This window comes from Lithobates pipiens, unplaced genomic scaffold (assembly GCF_037356315.1).
Source record: "Lithobates pipiens isolate NorthernLeopardFrog02 unplaced genomic scaffold, aLitPip1_a1.2 Scaffold_101, whole genome shotgun sequence".
Lineage (NCBI taxonomy): Eukaryota > Metazoa > Chordata > Amphibia > Anura > Ranidae > Lithobates > Lithobates pipiens.
Genome location: NW_027507688.1, coordinates 193,293 through 213,772, shown reverse-complemented (window position 1 = coordinate 213,772; position 20,480 = coordinate 193,293). Strand labels below are relative to the sequence as shown.

General features: G+C 44.0%; 1 protein-coding gene across 2 annotated transcripts in view; it reads left to right on the top strand.

The window, feature by feature from the left end:
- The window catches only part of LOC143958011 (TOG array regulator of axonemal microtubules protein 2-like), a 75,453-nt gene that overhangs the window by 13,183 nt on the left and 41,790 nt on the right, over nt 1-20,480 (top strand). The window contains exons 5-7 of one of the 2 annotated variants that reach the window (XM_077467458.1): nt 16,265-16,370; nt 17,527-17,762; nt 19,763-19,921. In XM_077467458.1, coding sequence (XP_077323584.1) covers nt 16,265-16,370; nt 17,527-17,762; nt 19,763-19,921 — 501 coding nt within the window. The remainder of the gene's footprint in view (nt 1-16,264; nt 16,371-17,526; nt 17,763-19,762; nt 19,922-20,480) is intronic. The other variant, XM_077467464.1, reaches the window with a different exon arrangement.

The following is a 20,480-nucleotide window of genomic DNA, read 5'->3' as shown; positions in this document are numbered from 1 at the left end:
TGGAATATATGTGATAATATATAATATGTGATGGAATTATCAATATATAATAGAAATAACAATAAATAATATCTGATAGAAGTATTAATATATATAATAAGGAATAAAAGTAACAATACTGTATATAATATGGGATAGAAGTAAAAATATATAATACAAAATAGAAGTAACAATAAATATCTCTTTAAAAAAAAATAAAAAAAAATAATATCTGATAGAAGTATCAATATAATATAATAAGGGATAGAATAAACAATACTGTATGTAATATATATGGGATTGAAGTAACAATATACAGTATAATATATAATAGAAGAAACAATAAATAATACCTAATTTAAGTAACAATATATTATTTGGAATATATGTAATAATATATAATATGTGATGGAATTATCAATATATAATAGAAATAACAATAAATAATATCTGATAGAAGTACCAATATATAATAAGGAATAGGAGTAACAATACTGTATATAATATGGGATGGAAGTAAAAATATATAATACAAAATAGAAGTAACAATAAATATCTCTTTAAAAAAAAATAAAAAAAATAATATCTGATAGAAGTATCAATATAATATAATAAGGGATAGAATAAACAATACTGTATGTAATATATATGGGATTGAAGTAACAATATACAGTATAATATATAATAGAAGAAACAATAAATAATACCTAATTTAAGTAACAATATATTATTTGGAATATATGTAATAATATATAATATGTGATGGATTTATCAATATATAATAGAAATAACAATAAATAATATCTGATAGAAGTATTAATATATATAATAAGGAATAAAAGTAACAATACTGTATATAATATGGGATAGAAGTAAAAATATATAATACAAAATAGAAGTAACAATAAATATCTCTTTAAAAAAAAATAAAAAAAAATAATATCTGATAGAAGTATCAATATAATATAATAAGGGATAGAATAAACAATACTGTATGTAATATATATGGGATTGAAGTAACAATATACAGTATAATATATAATAGAAGAAACAATAAATAATACCTAATTTAAGTAACAATATATTATTTGGAATATATGTAATAATATATAATATGTGATGGAATTATCAATATATAATAGAAATAACAATAAATAATATCTGATAGAAGTACCAATATATAATAAGGAATAGGAGTAACAATACTGTATATAATATGGGATGGAAGTAAAAATATATAATACAAAATAGAAGTAACAATAAATATCTCTTTAAAAAAAAATAAAAAAAAATAATATCTGATAGAAGTATCAATATAATATAATAAGGGATAGAATAAACAATACTGTATGTAATATATATGGGATTGAAGTAACAATATACAGTATAATATATAATAGAAGAAACAATAAATAATACCTAATTTAAGTAACAATATATTATTTGGAATATATGTAATAATATATAATATGTGATGGAATTATCAATATATAATAGAAATAACAATAAATAATATCTGATAGAAGTACCAATATATAATAAGGAATAGAAGTAACAATACTGTATATAATATGGGATGGAAGTTACAATATATAATATAAAATAGAAGTAACAATAAATAATTTCTCTTTAGAAAAAAAAAGAAAAACAATAAATAATATCTGATAGAAGTATCAATATATATAACAAGGAATAGAAGTAATAATAATATATAATAGGTGATGGATGTATATCAATATATTACATATTTCCAGCTGTGAATAGAGAGCGGAGATCTGCCCTTTGCTGTGTTTTTCTCTTCGTCTTGCTGTATAAAGTTCTCTTAACTAAAGATTGTTTTGCGAATCCATTTTCAAAGATTCCCACCTGGAGATCCCGCCAGGAACGGCACTTCCTGTCTCAGACTGAGTCCTCTAAGCCTCACAATTAGAAGCAGCAAAAATGATTTGCCATCCAATATTTGTAATTCTGTTCAGCCTGCAGTCTACTTTCTTCACTGCAGGTGGCGCTCAACCGCAGAGGCATTGCAGGGGAGAGAAAGTCAAGAGGAACATGGTTCTTCTATGGTTTCCTGGGTCACTGGGAAAGCTAGCCGATTGGATGCTGCTGCCCCATCATGTGACTCTAGCAGCCATCTTGGGTCAGTCAGAGCCTATTTCTAGCCCTGGCTCTCAGGCTTGGCACGCATTTCCCGTGTGGGTAGCGTAGGGACAGGTCACCCATCTGACATGGACAGGGAATCGTTTTGTTGTCGGGTTGTTTTGTGCAAATGATTTGTGTGTTTTGAAGTTTTGCTTTTTGTTGTAAATTTGAAAACGAAATAAAAAAAAATTACTTGATTAGAAAAAAAAAATAGTGCCAGAGAGAGGTTCTAGAGGGAAAGGATAGAGACCCCCAAACCCCTGTGGAGACCTCCCCATTGGCAGGGCCGGATTAACATAGGGGCTATTGGAGCTGCAGCTCCAGGCCCCTTTCTCAAGATAGGCCCATTTGCCCAAAAAAAAAAAAAAGAAAAGAAGATTGACTTCGAGGATTGTAGCTCGGCGATCATATTCGGGGGGTAGGTAGCTAAAGACCCACTCCAGCACTGGTTAAAATACAGGGCTCCTTGCGCAGCCTGTCAGAAGCTGCATACAGAGCGGCAGTATAAATACAAGCTGGAACACTCTGCAGCAGACGGAGAGGATGAACTCACAGAGCTTATAATAATTATTTGTATATTACTTATGATAATTAACCCCTTGGCAACCAGGCCCATTCTGAGACTTCTCTCCTACATGTAAAAATCATCATTTTTTTATGCTAGAAAATTACTCAGAACCCTCAAGCATTATATATTGTTTTAGCAGAGACCCTATGGAATAAAATGGTGGTATTTGCAACTTTTTATGTTTCATTCATAAAAAAAACCCACTAAAGTTATCACGATTTTTTGTTGTGTATTAAGCGATGCTTTACATTTTTTTACAGGTTACATGTTTAGAGTTACAGAGGAGGTCTAGTGCTAGAATTATTGCTCTCGCTCTAATGATCTTGGCGTATGTAACCTGTGTGTATCTGGCTCTGATACTAACCAGTGCCTACCCAGGGACTGACTAGTATCTCTCCCCAGCCTGTCCCCACACACCCTCTCACCCGCTGACCTGTGAATGGGACAATCTCTACCGCAGTGTTATTGTGTTCTGCCAGTGAATACAATGATTAGTGTTGCTAACTATAGCTGGCAGCACTGATTGTTTTGGGGAAAACCTGACAGGCTGGTTGTACTCAGGTCGTTTAATAGGTTGACTTGTGTAAAACCAGCTAGCCCGTACATAGATCGACTATGGCTGGTCTCTGCTTAATTGGTGTAATTTCAATCCATGTATGGCCCGCTTAACCACTACGCAGTCCCTAATCATCCTTCCACAAACCTTTACATTTTTCCTTCCCAGATTACTTCATCCTCCTCTCCTATACATAGTGCCCACTGTCATACTCTCCACACTTCTCTCCTATACATAGTGCCCACTGTCATACTCTCCACACTCCTCTCCTATACATAGTGCCCACTGTCATACTCTCCACACTTCTCTCCTATACATAGTGCCCACTGTCATACTCTCCACACTTCTCTCCTATACATAGTGCCCACTGTCATACTCTCCACACTTCTCTCCTATACATAGTGCCCACTGTCATACTCTCCACACTTCTCTCCTATACATAGTGCCCACTGTCATACTCTCCACACTTCTGTCCTATACATAGTGCCCACTGTCATACTCTCCACACTTCTCTCCTGTACATACAGCTCACTGTCATACTCTCCACACTTCTCTCCTATACATAGTGCCCACTGTCATACTCTCCACACTTCTCTCCTATACATAGTGCCCACTGTCATACTCTCCACACTTCTCTCCTGTACATACAGCTCACTGTCATACTCTCCACACTTCTCTCCTATACATAACGCCCGCTGTCATATCCTACACACTCCTCACCTGTACATAGTGCCCGCTGTCATACCCTTCATACTCCTCACCTACAGTGGTGTGAAAAAGTGTTTGCCCCCTTCCTCATTTCCTGTTCCTTTGCATGTTTGTCACACTTAAGTGTTTCGGAACATCAAACCAATTTAAACAATAGTCAAGGACAACACAAGTAAACACAAAATGCAATTTGTAAATGAAGGTGTTTATTATTAAAGGTGAAAAAAAATCCAAACCATCATGGCCCTGTGTGAAAAAAAATCCAAACCATCATGGCCCTGTGTGAAAAAAAATCCAAACCATCATGGCCCTGTGTGAAAAAGTGATTGCCCCCCTTGTTAAAACATACTATAACTGTGGTTGTCCACACCTGAGTTCAATTTCTCTAGCCACACCCAGGCCTGATTATTGCCACACCTGTTCACAATCAAGGCATCACTTAAATAGGAGCTGCTTGACACAGTAAGGTCCACCAGAAGATCCTTAAGGCCGGGTTCACACTATAGCGATGCGGGAACGCTGCGAATCCGCGGCATTTTCCCGCATCGCTCACCTCCCGCCGGCAGTTCACACTGCCCTATGCGGACGGCTGGGGGTGTCAATGTTATGTTAATGACACCCCCAGATCCGTCGGCATATCGCAGTGCGATCTGCCGACTCGCACAGGAATCGGATCGCATGGTGTGAACCCCCATGCGATCCGATTCTGTTGCGGACCCAAAAAAGGGTCCCGTGCGAGTTCGCTGCGGGAGCGCTGCGAGTTCAGCCATACTATCTGTATGGCTGAACTCGCAGCGCTACGGAGATCAGATGTGATTTGCTGTGCGAATCACATCCGGATCTCCCCCCGCAGCGGTGTGAACCGGGCCTAAAAGCTACACATCATGCCGAGACCCAAAGAAATTCAGGAACAATTGAGAGAGAAAGTAATTGAGATCTATCAGTCTGGAAAGGGTTATAAAGCCATTTCCAAAGCTTTGGGAATCCAGCGAACCACAGTGAGAGCCATTATCCACAAATGGCGAAGACATGGAACAGTGGTGAACCTTCCCAGGAGTGGCCGGCCGCCCAAAATTACCCCAAGAGCGCAGCGACGACTCATCCAAGAGGTCACAAAAGACCCCACAACAACGTCCAAGGAACTGCAGGCCTCACTTGCCTCAGTTAAGGTCAGCGTTCATGCCTCCACCATCAGGAAAAGACTGGGCAAAAATGGCCTGCATGGCAGAGTTCCAAGGAGAAAACCACTGCTGAGCAAAAAGAACATCAAAGCTCGTCTCAATTTCTCCACAACACATCTTGATGATCCCCAAGACTTTTGGGACAACATTCTGTGGAGCGATGAGACAAAAGTGGAACTCTTTGGAAGGTGTGTGTCCAAGTATATCTGGCGTAGAAGGAACACTGCATTTCATAAAAAGAACATTATACCAACAGTAAAATATGGTGGTGGTAGTGTGATGGTCTGGGGCTGTTTTGCTGCTTCAGGACCTGGAAGACTTGCCGTGATAAAAGGAACTATGAATTCTGCTGTCTACCAAGAGATCCTGAAGGAGAATGTCCGACCATCTGTTCGTGTACTCAAGCTGAAACCAACTTGGGTTCTGCAGCAGGACAATGATCCTAAACACACCAGCAAGTCCACCACCGAATGGCTGAAGAAAAACAAAATGAAGACTTTGGAGTGGCCTAGCCAAAGTCCTGACCTGAATCCTATTGAGATGTTGTGGTATGACCTTAAAAAGGCCGTTCATGCTCCAAAACCCTCTAATGTAACTGAATTAGGACAATTCTGCAAAGATGAGTGGGCCAAAATTCCTCCAGGACGCTGTAAAAGCCTCATTGCACGTTATCGCAAACGCTTGGTTGCAGTTGTTGCTGCTAAGGGTGGCCCAACCAGTTATTAGGTTTAGGGGGCAATCACTTTTTCACACAGGGCCATGATGGTTTGGATTTTTTTTCACCTTTAATAATAAACACCTTCATTTACAAATTGCATTTTGTGTTTACTTGTGTTGTCCTTGACTATTGTTTAAATTGGTTTGATGTTCCGAAACACTTAAGTGTGACAAACATGCAAAGGAACAGGAAATGAGGAAGGGGGCAAACACTTTTTCACACCACTGTATACAGTGCCCACCGCCATACCCTCCATACTCCTCTCCTTTACATAGTGCCCACCTCCATACCCTCCATACTCCTCTCCTATACATAGTGCCCACTGCTATACCCTCCATACTCCTCTCCTGTACATACTACTCACTGTCATACCCTCCACACTCCTCTCCTATACATAGTGCCCACTGCCATACCTCCAACACTTCTCTCCTATACATAGTGCCCACTGTCATACCCTCCACACTCCTCTCCTGTACATACTACTCACTATCATACCCTCCATACTCCTCATATACATAGTGCCCACTGTCATACCCTCCACTCCTGTACATACTACTAACTGTCATACCCTCCATACTCCTCTCCTATACATAGTGCCCACCTTCATACCCTCCCTCCACACTCCTCTCCTGTAATTACTGCTTACTGTCCTACTCTCCTGTATATAGTGCCCACTGTCATACCCTCCACACTCTTCTCTATATAGAGAAGTCTTCTATATAGTGCCCAATGTCATACCCTCTACACTCCTCTGCTGTGCATACTGCCCACTGTCTTACCCTTCACACTCCTCTCCTGTACATAGTGCCTTCTGCCATACCCTCTGCACTCCTCTCATGTACATAGGGCCCACTGTTAGACCCTCCACATTCCTCTCCCTCACCTGCACATACTTCCCACTTTTATACCATCCACACTCCTCCCCTATGCCTCTTACCCACAAAAACTGTTCTTTAAAATTATATGTTAAAATTATATTGTTAGGTGTGACCTCAACAAGTCACCTATTTGTCAGGTTATGTTACCGTTTCCCAATTGTTAGTTAGAGTTCTTATCTGAGCAAAGAGACACAGAAGTATTCAGTATTTCTGCTCAGAAGTCCGTCGTTAACTCTAACTGTCTCTGACTGACTGTGGCTCTGAGGCTTGTTTATTACATCTTTTATAGACAGAAAAGGGCAAACATCAGCAAATGTAAAAAAAACAACATTTTCAAAGTAAAGACAATTCTCCGGGTGTTATCAGCTGATAAGACAATCTTCTGGGCGTAGACTGCTTTTTAGGGCTGATGCGGCCTCTTCTTGATGAGTACGTGACAAAAGATGACGAATGTGGATTTTACAGAGAAGGATAGAAAAATATAAGACATAAGGTCAACCATTTTGTTTCAACATATACCTTAATCCTTACATTTCCCCCTTTGACATCACCCCTCCCTCTTGCCCTGGGTCCACCTGAACAAGTTCTAGTCAGCCTATATCCAGAGTACTCTCCCTGACCGCGAGTTGTCAGAGGGGTATACACCCATCCCCCTGGACAGTACCAACATCTAAAATTCAGGAAGAGTGGCTTTTCTGACAGATGGGTGATGTCAAGAAACTAAATCTACCTATCTTCACAAAAGTTCCATCTTTTCCGCATCATTTACCTTGGCTTTCTTGCAAAAGCACATAAACAACTTAAAGCATGCATAAAAGAAAAATACGAATAAGAGCACCACTATAATTGTCATTGCTGCCTTCTTAACCCAAGAGAATAACCCTGAGAAACTAAAAGTTCCACCAAACGGATCCCAGTCGCGACCAATATTTCGGGCCTTCACGATGTTGTGCAATGATGTCATAATAATCAGGTACCTCAATACTGGTGTTATGTATCCAAGTACAGCACTCATAGTCCTCAGTAGTTTCACAGAGTCCTGTCAGTGCTGCACTCATACTTTCAATTGCTAATTCATGTAATTCTAATTGTTAATGCTACTGTTAGCAAGGTCAGTATAGTTTATAGGAACTGCCATCAGTGGTATACTTGCTGTGCTGGGGTGTAATTTGCTACAAATCCAACATTTCTCATATCCTGACTTCTGGGCATAAGCATATTTAAACTTCAGTAATAACATTTTTTTAGAAAATCCTTCATCCTTGTGTATTTTATTCTGTGAGGTAACCAAACTATTAGCCAGGATTACTGAAACAATAAAAAGATACATGTTGTCATTTGCCAACTGGCTCCTTTTTACAATGAGAAGCGTGGATCCAGGTAGGTTTCCCTTCCAATTTCACTGAGGTTGCTGTAATCAATAGCACCTGGAAAGGACCTTCAAACCTTGGTTCCAGTGTCTTTCTGGTATGTTTCTTTACATACACATAGTCTCCTGGTTGTAGATCATGAGTACCTGTGACAGAATTAGGGTCTGGAAGAGAAGAATACACACTCTTGTGGATTTTAGTCAGACGCTGTTGCAACTGTATTACATACGTAGTTAAACTATCACATTGTAATTGCATACTTTGAGGAAAATATAAACCTAATCTAGGTGCACTTCCAAACAGTATTTCATATGGGGATAACCCTGTTTTTCCTGTTGGGGTGTACCTAATAGAGAACAAAGCTAAAGCTAGGCACTCAGGCCATGGTTTGTTTAACTCTTGCATAGCTTTTTGTATTTTCAGCTTGATTGTACCATTTACTCTTTCTACTGATCCTGAACTCTGTGGGTGGTAAGGAGTATGAAAACTTTGTTGAACCCCTAACATTGCCATCACATTTTGCATTATTTCTCCCGTGAAATGTGTCCCCCTATCTGATTCTATTGTTTCTGGGAGACCAAACCTAGGTATCAGCTCAGTAATCAGTTTCTTGGCGGTGGCTTTTGCCGTAGCTGATTTCACAGGATAACTTTCGGACCAGCCTGAAAAATAGGCAGATGCACACGAGAACAAATTCAAAGGGGCCGCTCTTAGGCATTTGTATGTAGTCAATCTGCAGTCTCTGAAAGGGATATTGGGCCCGGACCTGATGTTTACGTGGGGTTTTCACTCTCTGTCCTGGGTTATTAATCAGACAGATTTGGCATGCAGCACAGTAGTTCCTTGCAGTACTACTGAATCCAGGGGCTAGCCATCCTTGGCTTACAATCCTATACATAGAATTGGAGCTGACATGAGTGGGTAAGTGAACAGCCGCTGCCATTGCTGGGTATAGAGAACCGGGTAGACATATTTTGTCTCCTTCTCTCCATACATTGTCAAGGCCTGGTGCAGCTCCCTCTTTAACCCAACGGTCCTTCTCAATAGCCCCTGCTTGTTCCTGTAGTTCCATTAGCTGCTGCCATGTGGTTTCGGGCATACTCACCTGTACCGTGGCTAAGGTCTCAGGGCTTACTTCCCCTAGAGCTGCCTTCTTTGCAGTTAAATCTGCAAATGCGTTTCCTTTTGCCTCAGTTGTTTTTGCGCTCGTGTGTGCCGCTATCTTCATGATGGCTACTCTTATAACCTTTTGAAGATTGTTCAGGACTCTTTTGATTCCTTCACCATGTTTAACAGGTGTGCCTGCTGCTGTAAGGTAACCTCTAGCTTTCCATATGTGGCCATAATCATGTGCAACACCGTAGGCGTATGCGGAATCAGTGTAAATGTTCCCTTCTTGTCCCTCCAAGTGTTCTAGGGCTTTCTCTAGAGCGGTTAGTTCCGCTTCTTGTGCCGACATGTGTGCTGGTAATGACTTTGCCTCAATTACCTGTGTGTCCGTTACCACAGCATAGCCTGTGTGATATTTACCTTTGTCATCGGCAAATCTACTACCATCTATGTACAGTGTGTGTTCTGCATTTGCAATGGGTATGTCTGTGACATGTGGGAACCCCGTGGTTTCTTGTTCCATAAGTTGAAAACAATCGTGTTCATCAGATGTTATGTCCTGGAACGAAAGTGTGTCAGAATCCTGAGTATCTTGTGCTGTGTCTACACCATTATCATCATTACTCCCCCCTGTCAAATCTGTCTGTAATGGTAAAAGCTGTGCTAAGTTAAAAGAAGTGCATCGCTGAAAGGTAACATTGGGAGGTAGGAGCAAAGTGCATTGTAGACGCAGCTGCCTTGCCATTGATATGTGTTTTGGTTGGAACTGTGATAAGATGGCGTGTATGTCATGTGTGGTATGTACCACTACAGGATTGTCTAAGACAATTTCTGAGGATTTGTCAATGATAATTGACACTGCTGCAACTGCTCGTACACAGGACGGTGATCCTCTAGAGACAGGATCGAGAGCCGCCGAGAAGTATGCTACCGGCCTTTGTTTGATGTGTTGTTGTGTCAACACCCCTGTTGCGTGTCCCGTGATTTCAGCAATGTACAAATGAAATGTTTTGGTATAGTCAGGGATCCCGATCGCAGGTGCCGAAATTAGTAACCTTTTTAAGGTGCTAAAAGATTCATGACCTGCTTCTGTGAGTACATAGGGTACTATTTTCAAGCAATCATATAATGGCTGCATCAGAGAACTGGCATGTGGTATCCATTGTCTACAATATGATACCATTCCCAGAAACATACGAAGTTGCTTAAAGTTGCGTGGGATATTCATTTGTCTTATGGCCTGGACTCGGTCTTCAGTGAGATGTCGAGTACCCTGGGATATACAGTGGCCCAAAAAGACAACCTTTTTCTGACATACCTGTAACTTAGTTCTATTCACCTTGCACCCTTTTTCAGCCAGGAATTGTAACAATGAGAGAGTGGCTTTTAAACAAGTATCGTTATCCGGACAACATAACAATAGGTCATCTACATATTGCAACAATACACAAGTGTCAGGCGGTAGCCATTCTCCTATTTTTACCTTTTAAGGTTTAGTCAGTGGGGCATCAGTCAGGAGTCCGTCATAACCACTTATGGGTATGGTGTCACGGGACGTCATGTGTGGAGGGACTACTGAATCAGACAACAGACTGCGTGACGCTCCTGTGTCAACCAAACAAGGAATATGTTTACCTTCCACCTTCATCAACATGTGGAGCATTTTGTTCTCTGATTCAGCTAGGACTGGGGCAAGTCATGCGGTCGGATCGTCCCTATCATTGGTACGCCTCTGTCTGTAGTCCCTCGTGTCTCTGTCCGTGTTTCCTTCCTGTTCGTCTTTTATTCTTTTCCTACAGTCTCTTTTTATATGTCCCACCTTGTTGCAGTAATAACAGGTAAGAGGTTTACGGGAGGAATTCCCTCCTTCATTGACCCGGGCAACAGTGTTAACTCCCGGTGTCCTTCTGGGTTTAGTTTCTGCTAAATCAGCCTCTATGCCTTGTGCTTTCTGCAACAATGTTCCTCTGTCCCGTATGGCTCTCCATTCGGGAGTACATGCCTTCAGTTTGTCACCTATTTGGGGTACTAGTCCTTCCATAAACTGTCGATTGAAAGCCCTAATGGTGACGGGTAAGGCTAAATCTAGACCTTCGTCAGCCATCATGCTTTCCATGTTGAGGTAAAATTCTGTAACAGTCTGACCTGGGGCCTGTTTTATGGGCGCTGTCGAACCCCTTTCCTGCTGTTTCCCTTGGCAAAATTCTCGTAACTGAGCAATAAACAGGGGTCTAGAGTCTATATGACGGGGGTGTACTCCTGGCGGATCTGCCGCTGGATCCCCTTGTGGTCTATGTGGAGCAATTTCATTCATAAATTGATTAAACATCGTTAGTGTCATTTTATGTCTACACAAATCTTCCCCATCTTGCCAAGTTGCTTCATGTGTGTCTAGTAATTGTGTCACGAATCTACAGAATGCGGCAGGTTTTGCTACGGGATCAGGAGCATTCTGTATTAATGCCATAAGAGTGTCAGCCGACCAAGGTGTCCATGTCCTCAGAACGACTTGTCGGGTCACTGTAGGTGGCTGTCCTGCTTGACCCGCATTTGGATTATTTACTTGTATTACCCTAGTCCGACTATGGACTGGAGCTACGGGCTCTGGTCTTTGAGCGCCGCAATGTACACATTCCTGTGCCCAGTCTGTGTTCTGGGTACCGCATACTCGGCATACCCATCCTCTTCCTCTTAAGGAAGGATAAAGTTTTGGTCTTTCATTACCTGGTGTGGTGGTGTTATAAGGAGGTGGAGTATCTCCCGTATTAACCCTATCGCCGGGAGCAGAAGGAAGACTTTTGTGTCGGACCTTCATATCCCATCCACCTTTTTCCTGACAATACTCCCATCCCTCCTCTTTAGCCCTGTTGGAAACCTTAATTAAACATTGTATTTGTGATACCCATCTGTTCTGCAATATCTCTCCCTGTCTGTCTCTCTTTATTTCTTCCCAACCTTCTACACTTAAGCCATTTTCTCCATCCATCCCCAATTTCTTGAGAATCCTATTTGTGCCCTGTGCCTTATCCTTCCCATACAACATTGTAATTATGTCTTTAACAGCATAACATTTCTGAGATTCCTCCTGGGGTTTACCATGTGTCTGGCCCATTTTGACAGTCCTGCCTAGGTGGCGTTTGGATCACTTACTAAGTGTCTCGTTGCCTTCTCCTCCTAGGGTGCCAAAATACTAAAAACCTCTCCTAGATGAGATTTCTGAAATCGAATTACCTTATATGCTAGCCAACTGACAAATATTATGACCAGACTGACGGCTACAACATATACAAGCATTCCCTTTTGGTGGCCAAACACATATGACTAGGTCTCCGGGCTTTGTGGAGACATTATCCCTTCCCATTACCATGGAATCTCTCAGCATTCGTTTCTTATTCCTGCTTTATTGAGGCAGTCAGGACTTATACTTTCAACCCGTTTTTAGGCTCATGAATCAAAAAGCGTATATCAAACTTAAGTGTCGGACCCCCAAAGTACTCTTACGAGTTAAGGGCGCATTCCGTTACCCATTGGGATGATATATGTTTCAATTCACACCATACAAACAGGGCTTATCTCATTCACAACAGACAGATGACAAGTAGACAGACAAGAAACAACGGTAACATAAGCCAAAATATTAAGTTCAAGACCCGCTTACTACAGAGGTTGGTGTTTACCTGAAGAACAATTCAGACAGATCAGGTGGGCACAAATCTAAGAAGCACAGAGTTTATAAGAAAATAAAGCTTTTCTTACCTGCGCAGGATTTGTCTGTGGTTCTTTGATGTGCCCGACCATTTCGTTCCGTCCTTATGTTCGTTCGCCTCTTGTAGTGTCTTCAGCGAGTCCCTATTCGCGGCGCCAGAAATGTTAGGTGTGACCTCAACAAGTCACCTATTTGTCAGGTTATGTTACCGTTTCCCAATTGTTAGTTAGAGTTCTTATCTGAGCAAAGAGACACAGAAGTATTCAGTATTTCTGCTCAGAAGTCCGTCGTTAACTCTAACTGTCTCTGACTGACTGTGGCTCTGAGGCTTGTTTATTACATCTTTTATAGACAGAAAAGGGCAAACATCAGCAAATGTAAAAAAAACAACATTTTCAAAGTAAAGACAATTCTCCGGGTGTTATCAGCTGATAAGACAATCTTCTGGGCGTAGACTGCTTTTTAGGGCTGATGCGGCCTCTTCTTGATGAGTACGTGACAAAAGATGACGAATGTGGATTTTACAGAGAAGGATAGAAAAATATAAGACATAAGGTCAACCATTTTGTTTCAACATATACCTTAATCCTTACAATATGTTCCTCAATGTTACCAGCTCTAGAATGGGCACTTTTGTCAGTTCAACTAAAGGAAATCTCACAGTCCTCATATTTGTTCTGCCCCATTATTAGTACTTATTTTATTTTGTAATTACTATTGCGATGTATAGAGGAACACGGGGGATGTCAGCTACTCTAAATATAGCACTTGTAAAAAAAGCATCCCTGAAAATTTTTTGAAATGTTGACAACCATGTACTTAGGCACTGCCCAAGGGCCACAGGGTCAGTAGGGGCCCCATGAGAGGCTCCGGTGATAGTAAAGCAGTAGTAAACTTTTCTAACAGTACTACTTTTTAGAGGCCCTGGGGTAGGTTATGCCATAATGTACAAGTATGCCCAGCATTTTAGCACATTAGGGTACACTTAAATTGTCAGACTGAGCCCTCCAGTGCTGTGCTGTGATCAGTCCGGCGGGGCCCGGGCACTTCCACCTTCACCCGGACTTCCTTCTGGGTTCTGTGCCTTCCGTCACTTGCCTTGGCCAGGCTGCCCTGATGTCATTCCCACACATCCTCATGTGCCTCCTCTCTCTCTCATCCCCCCCTTTCTCTCTCATCCTCCCTCCCTTACCCCTCACACCTCTTTCATCCCCTTTCTCTCTCTCTCTCATCCTCCTTCTCTCTCTTTAATTTAATTTGTTATAACAAAATAATAGTTAGCATTTTTATTTATTTATTGTTTATAAAAGGCCCCACCAAAATCCTCAGCACCAGGCCCACAATGTTCTTAATCTGGCCCTGCCCATTGGGGCTCAGACCCCCCACATTCCGTCCCTCAGACAGACGCTATCGGTGCACCTGATTTTCCGATTGGCTGCACATACTTGCTGTGAGTGTCCCCGGTGGTCGGTGTCTACATTAATACAAATTCTGTTCTTTGCAACCGGACTCTGTGAGTTTACTGCCCCCCCCCCCCGCACCGCCCTGCACCCTCCCCCGCACTGCCCTGCACCTCCCCCCGCATGCTAGTCTTGTGATTCTCACACCTCTGCCATGTTGTACAGCCAGGCAGGTGTGTGTCCTTCTCTATAAACTGCCTGCTCATTGGACACGGACTCAGATCCCGGATGGTCCAATCAGCGGATTAGGATAAGGAAGGACTTTTTGCAGTGCATGTGCATTAACAGGGAACACGCTGACAGGAGGAGAGAGCAGAGTGAGTATCTTTGCTGTTGCTCCAGTGGAGGTCATTACCCCGGGATGTCTAGGGGGGGCACTGTGTGTTTTGCACGCCTGGAGTGTAGCTGTAAAATGAAGAGCTGGAAATGTCAGGAGAATTTCCGGAGTGACTGGATTGGTATAATGAGAGATTGTACATTTGATTGGCTGTCTGTCATTTTGCCCCCCCCCCTGTACAAATCATTAGTAAGACCTCATCTGGAATATGCAGTTCAGTTTTGGGCTCCAGTTCTCAAAAAGGATATCGGGGAACTGGAGAAAGTGCAGAGAAGGGCAACCGAACTGATAAGAGGCATGGAGGAGCTCAGCTATGAGGAGAGATTAGAGCGGTGATGGCGAACCTCGGCACCCCAGATGTTTTGGAACTACATTACCCATGATGCCCCGTTACACTGCAGAGTGGATGAGCATCATGGGAAATGTAGTTCCAAAACATCTGGGGTGCCGAGGTTCTCCATCACTGGATTAGAGGAAGTGAATTTGTTCTCTCTTGATAAGAGGAGATTAAGGGGGGATATGATCAACATGTACAAATATATAAGGGGTCCATATAGTGAACTTGGTGTCGAGTTATTCACTTTACAGTCATCACAGAGGACAAGGGGGCGCTCTTTACATCTAGAGGAAAAGAGATTTCATCTCCAAATACGGAAAGGTTTCTTCACAGTAAGAGCTGTGAAAATGTGGAATAGACTCCCTGCAGAGGTGGATCTGGCCCAATCAGTGGATTGCTATAAGAAAGGTCTGGATTATTTCCTAAGTGTACAGAATATAACGGGGTGACATTTATAGGTAAAGGTGATCCGGGGAAAATCCGATTGCCTCTCGGGGGATCAGGAAGGAATTTTTTTCCCCTGCTGTAGCAAATTGGATCATTGGCTCTGCTGGGGTTTTCTCCTTCCTCTGGATCCACTGTGTGTTTATAATTGGGTATATGGGATTGTATGATATTATCATTATTATTATTATTATTATTATTATTTTTTTTTTTGTGGTTGAGGCCGGGTTCACACCACAGCGATGCGGGAAGGCCGCGAATCTGCGGCGTTTTCCCGCATCGCATGCCTCCCGCCGGCAGTTCACACTGCCCTATGCGGACGGCTGGGAGTGTCAATGATATGTTAATGACACCCCCAGATCCGTCGGCATATCGCAGTGCGATCTGCACACTCGCACAGGAATCGGATCGCATGGTGTGAACCCCCATGCGATCCGATTCCGTTGCGGACCCAAAAAAGGGTCCCGTGCGAGTTTGCTGCGGGAGCGATGGGAATTCAGCCATACTATCTGTATACTATCTGTATACTATCTGTATGGCTGAACTCGCATCGCTACGGAGATCGGATGTGATTTGCACTGCAGTGCGGTGCGAATCACATCCGGATCTCCCCCCCGCAGCAGTGTGAACCCGGCCTGAACTGGATGGACTTGCATCTTTTTCAACCTGACTAACTATGTATCTTTGTAACTATGTAACAATGTCGGCTTCTTGCCCTGGAATATATTGGGCCAATCCTGATAATGATCCCCGAATTGTGATCTCTTTAGGGAGCAGAAGGAGAAGGGGCTCCTCAGTGTGCGCTGCCTGGCCTCCTGGCACCCCGAGGTTCTCTGCTCCAGAATCCACGAGGTCTGCATGGCTGTGACCCGAGAGGTAAGTGCACCCGTCCCGTCTGACCAATCAGCACACAGAGATTTCATTGACTCTTCACCTTTACAATCAATGTAAAGCCCAAAGTTAGATTTTGCTTTAGCTGGAGAAGGGAGGAGTCAGAACCTCTGCCAGGTATTTATTGCTGTCTGGGTGCCCTTCGGGTCTGGTATGGATTGGGGGGGGGGGGGCACGCCATTAAAAAAAATATATATATATTTTTATTTGTATCATTTTCCTTCCACTTCACAATTATGTGACACTTTGTGTTGGTCCATCACATAAAATCCCAATAAAATAAATGTATGTTTTTGGTTCTAACAAACTGTGGAGAATGTCAATGGGGTATGAATACTTTTTTCAAAGCACTGTATTTATAGATGGGGTGGCTGCAGTGGTTTTATTTTTTTTCCTTTATCCCCCATCCCCCCCCCCCCCCCCCGGTGATCCCTCCAGTATTTCCCTGTCTTGGCCCCCCTGTTATCACCGGTGGAACTTGTCATGCGATTTGACAGTTCCAGCATCAGAACTGATGTTGCAGCGCTTATGAAAAAGTTTCCCTCACTACTTTTCACTGATTTCATTGCATAGACGGTAGATGAAGTAACAAGCCGCAGGGAAGCCGGCAGTGCAAATCGCAGGGATGTGCCGCACATTGCGCTGAAGTTGTGCAATTTCCAAGCCGCACTGCTGTGAACCGGGACCTGGGCTGACAACGCTCAATCACTGTACTGTCTCTATAGGGGAGCAGTCCCCCGGGGGGCAGGAGGGGTGTCCGGGTTTCTGATCTGGGCTCTCTTGCAGAGTTACGGCCTGCAGCAGAACCTTCGCATTCAACACTTCAGGGTGCATCCAATGTGAGCACCCCACCACACGCTGTGGTTCCATCTGCTACTTCTATCATCAGTACAGGTTCACAGTAGTGAGGTAGGAGTCAGAGGAAGGAACCATAGTGTGTGGCGGGGGGGGGTTTGTGTGCAGACATCGGACGCACCCAGAGGTATTGAATGCGAAGGTTCTGCTGCAGGCCGTAGCTCTGCAAGATCGGAGGAATGGCGGCAGGCCGGGAAACCGATTTGCTTTTCTGCTGCAGTTCTGTCTTTTATCTCCTTGTTTATGTCGGTGACGAGGTCACTTTAATGGTTGTACTCGCCGTCAGGTCGGTAATCTGCGCTCCAAGGTCTCCCGCCACGCCATCAAGACGATCGGCGATCTGTTCAGGTCTCTCCGCAGAAGCGTGGACCAGGAGGTGGAGGAAATCACCCGGGTTTTGCTCCACAAGATCGGCGACTCCAACGATTTCATCCGGGAGGAAGCCGACAAATCTCTGGGGATGATGGTGGAGAACGTGACCCCTTCCAAGGCGCTGTGCGCCCTGATCGCCGCAGGAGGCAGGTGTGTGACCGATCGACTGAAATAATCTGTACTATTTATTAGTAAGCCCATGTTCAGTTCCTCGGGGGCGGAGCTTTGTTAGTGTAGAGCAGGGATATGCAATTAGCGGACCTCCAGCTGTTGCAAAACTGCAAGTCCCATCATGCCTCTGCCTCTGGGTGTGATGCTTGTGGCTGTCGGAGTCTCGCTATGCCTCATGGGATTTGTAGTTCTGCAACAGCTGGAGGTCCACTAATTGCATATCTCTGTTATAGAGAGATGCCTGACCTCTGCCTGGACTCTCCCTATAATACACCCCCGAGACCGATGCCTGAAATACGACACTGTAGGGACGGCAGAGACAAGTATGTAGGTGAAGCAGATGAAGACATTGTCAGGGGGAGTCCCGGGATCTCTATCAGTGGTAATACATACCTGAAAGGGGGTCACTGACACATTACTCCGCATGCATGGACTTAACGTGTCTTAACCCCTTCCCACCTCAGGGTAAAACAAATTTTAATGCCTGAGCACAATTTTGCAACTTTGACCTGTGTTAGTAAAACCGTACATATCATCACATCTGAGATACAAAAAAACACAGTCACTTCCAGCTAATAGGTCTTCCAAGGTGAGGGGTGACAGATGTCAGAAATAATGGTGGTGTGGAAGGTGGATGTGGGATCCCAGAACTGGGTGGATGCGCTTTCCTCCGATGGGGTAATCCGAAAGGAACTACAAGAAGAAGAGAAATGGAAGGCGCACGCACCTAGGGCATTACCAGAGATCATCCAATAAGAAGACATTTGTGTATAAAAGTCTGTACTCACAAAATGCCTAGCTCTGAGGAAGGGGGTGCGTCCCCCGAAACGCGTTGGCTGTGCCCCGTGTTCTGTGCATGTCCATGCACTGGGTTTATGGGCTTTAGTCAGTTGCATTCTGTGAGTACTCACTTTTATACAAGAACTTCTTTTCTATCTCTGCAAGAACAGAGAATGGGGGGGGGGGGGTGTGACTGATCACTGTGGCCATTCTGGGTCCCGATCATTAGAACGGGGCTCGGGGGGAGACCCTGGGTCACTGTGCTGGGTGCTCCAAAGGGAAATACGCAAATATGCGGCCCCGCGGCAAAAAGCCCAGTCCAGTGAGGCTGCATATTTGTGGGACATCGGCATCAAGGGGTTCAGCAGGGGTCTCAAACTGGTGGCCCTCCAGCTGCTGTGAAACTACAAGTCCCATCATGCCTCTGCCTGGGGGAGTCAGGCTTGTAACTGTCAGCCTTGCAATGCCTCATGGGACTTGTAGTTTCGCAATGGCTGAAGGGCCACCAGTTTGAGACCCCCCCTGGGTTCAAGTGACCCTATCAGCCCAGAGCAGCTGGTATGTACAACATACCTGTATACAGGGCCGCTGTACTGGGTCCCCAAGAAGCTTTATTGTTCCTAAGTGAACAAATGGATTTTACTAGATCACATCCCCGCTTCTGCTCCCTTACCAGGGCTTCAATTACCATCAATAGAGGGGCCCAGGAGGTGGAAGCAGAAGAGGGACTTTTTTTTTCCATTTCTGGGGCGTAGGTGGATAAAGTCAGTGCCGCTGTTCTGCTACACCCCTTTGTAGGCGGGGTTGGGGGACCTCATCAGGAAAGATATATGGGGCCCCATGATTTCTAAGTGGCCTTCCCTACATATACTTACCTTTCTGGCAGCTTGTTTCTTGAGAAGCCAATAAGTGGCAGAACAAGCCTTTTTTTTGCACATGTTGTCCCTGTCGGTATCTTTTAATGTGAACAAAATAGGTCCACTTGGAGGTGTAACTCTAGCATTGCAGTATAAGGATGCTGAGAGCCTGGGGGGGGGATTGGCGTTCCAAAAGAGTCATTTACATGAGGAGCCCGGGCACACTGGCAAAGCTGTGCCCATTAAATGTTGCCATCTCTTGGGGCACCATAGAGGTATAAGGAGACGTTGATGCCCATTGTGGTCTCCTGAGGTTGTAATTTGTGCCGTTCTCCTCCACAGCCACCGAAACAGCGCAGTGAGGAAATGTACGGCCAAACATCTGCTCAGGGTGATGGAGCTCCTGGGGGCCCAGAAACTTCTGTGTGGAACCAGAGAAAGTACAGACACCTTCCTCCGCACCCTCGTCAGACTGGTTCAGGATGGACAGCAGGACACCAGGTACTTTCATACAGAGGTCACCCTCCCACCCATGCCGTTTGATGGACTTTGACTTATTATGGGATTATTTTATAGCTCCCTTCCTTGGAGGGGCCCCTTTTTCTCTGCCCAGGGCAGCTCACACATGCCATCAGGGCCGCTGATAAGGGGTACCACCAGGCCTCCTGTAGGGGGCCCAGGAACACAGGAGGGCCCAGAGGAATGGCGCGGAGGGCTGGAAGGACAAGTACAGAACGATGCACTGTCAGTGTCTGTGTCTCTCCCTCCAGCAGCGGAAAGCTGTTTTCTCTCCTCTCCCTCCTGCCAGCTTTTAGCTGCTGGAGAGAGAGACACAGACACAGTGCATCGTTCTGTACTTGTCCTTCCAGCCCTCCGTACCTGATCCCCCTCCCTGTGTTGACCACATCTGATTCCCCCATGTACCCCCCTCCTCCCCCTGCAGACCCCCCCCCCCCCCCCCCCCCGAATCCAAAGAAAATTCAAAGGGTATGGGGCCAGGGGCACTGGATGTCCTCCTCTTAGGAAATGAGGCGGGGTTTATCTGACTTTCTGCAGCTTC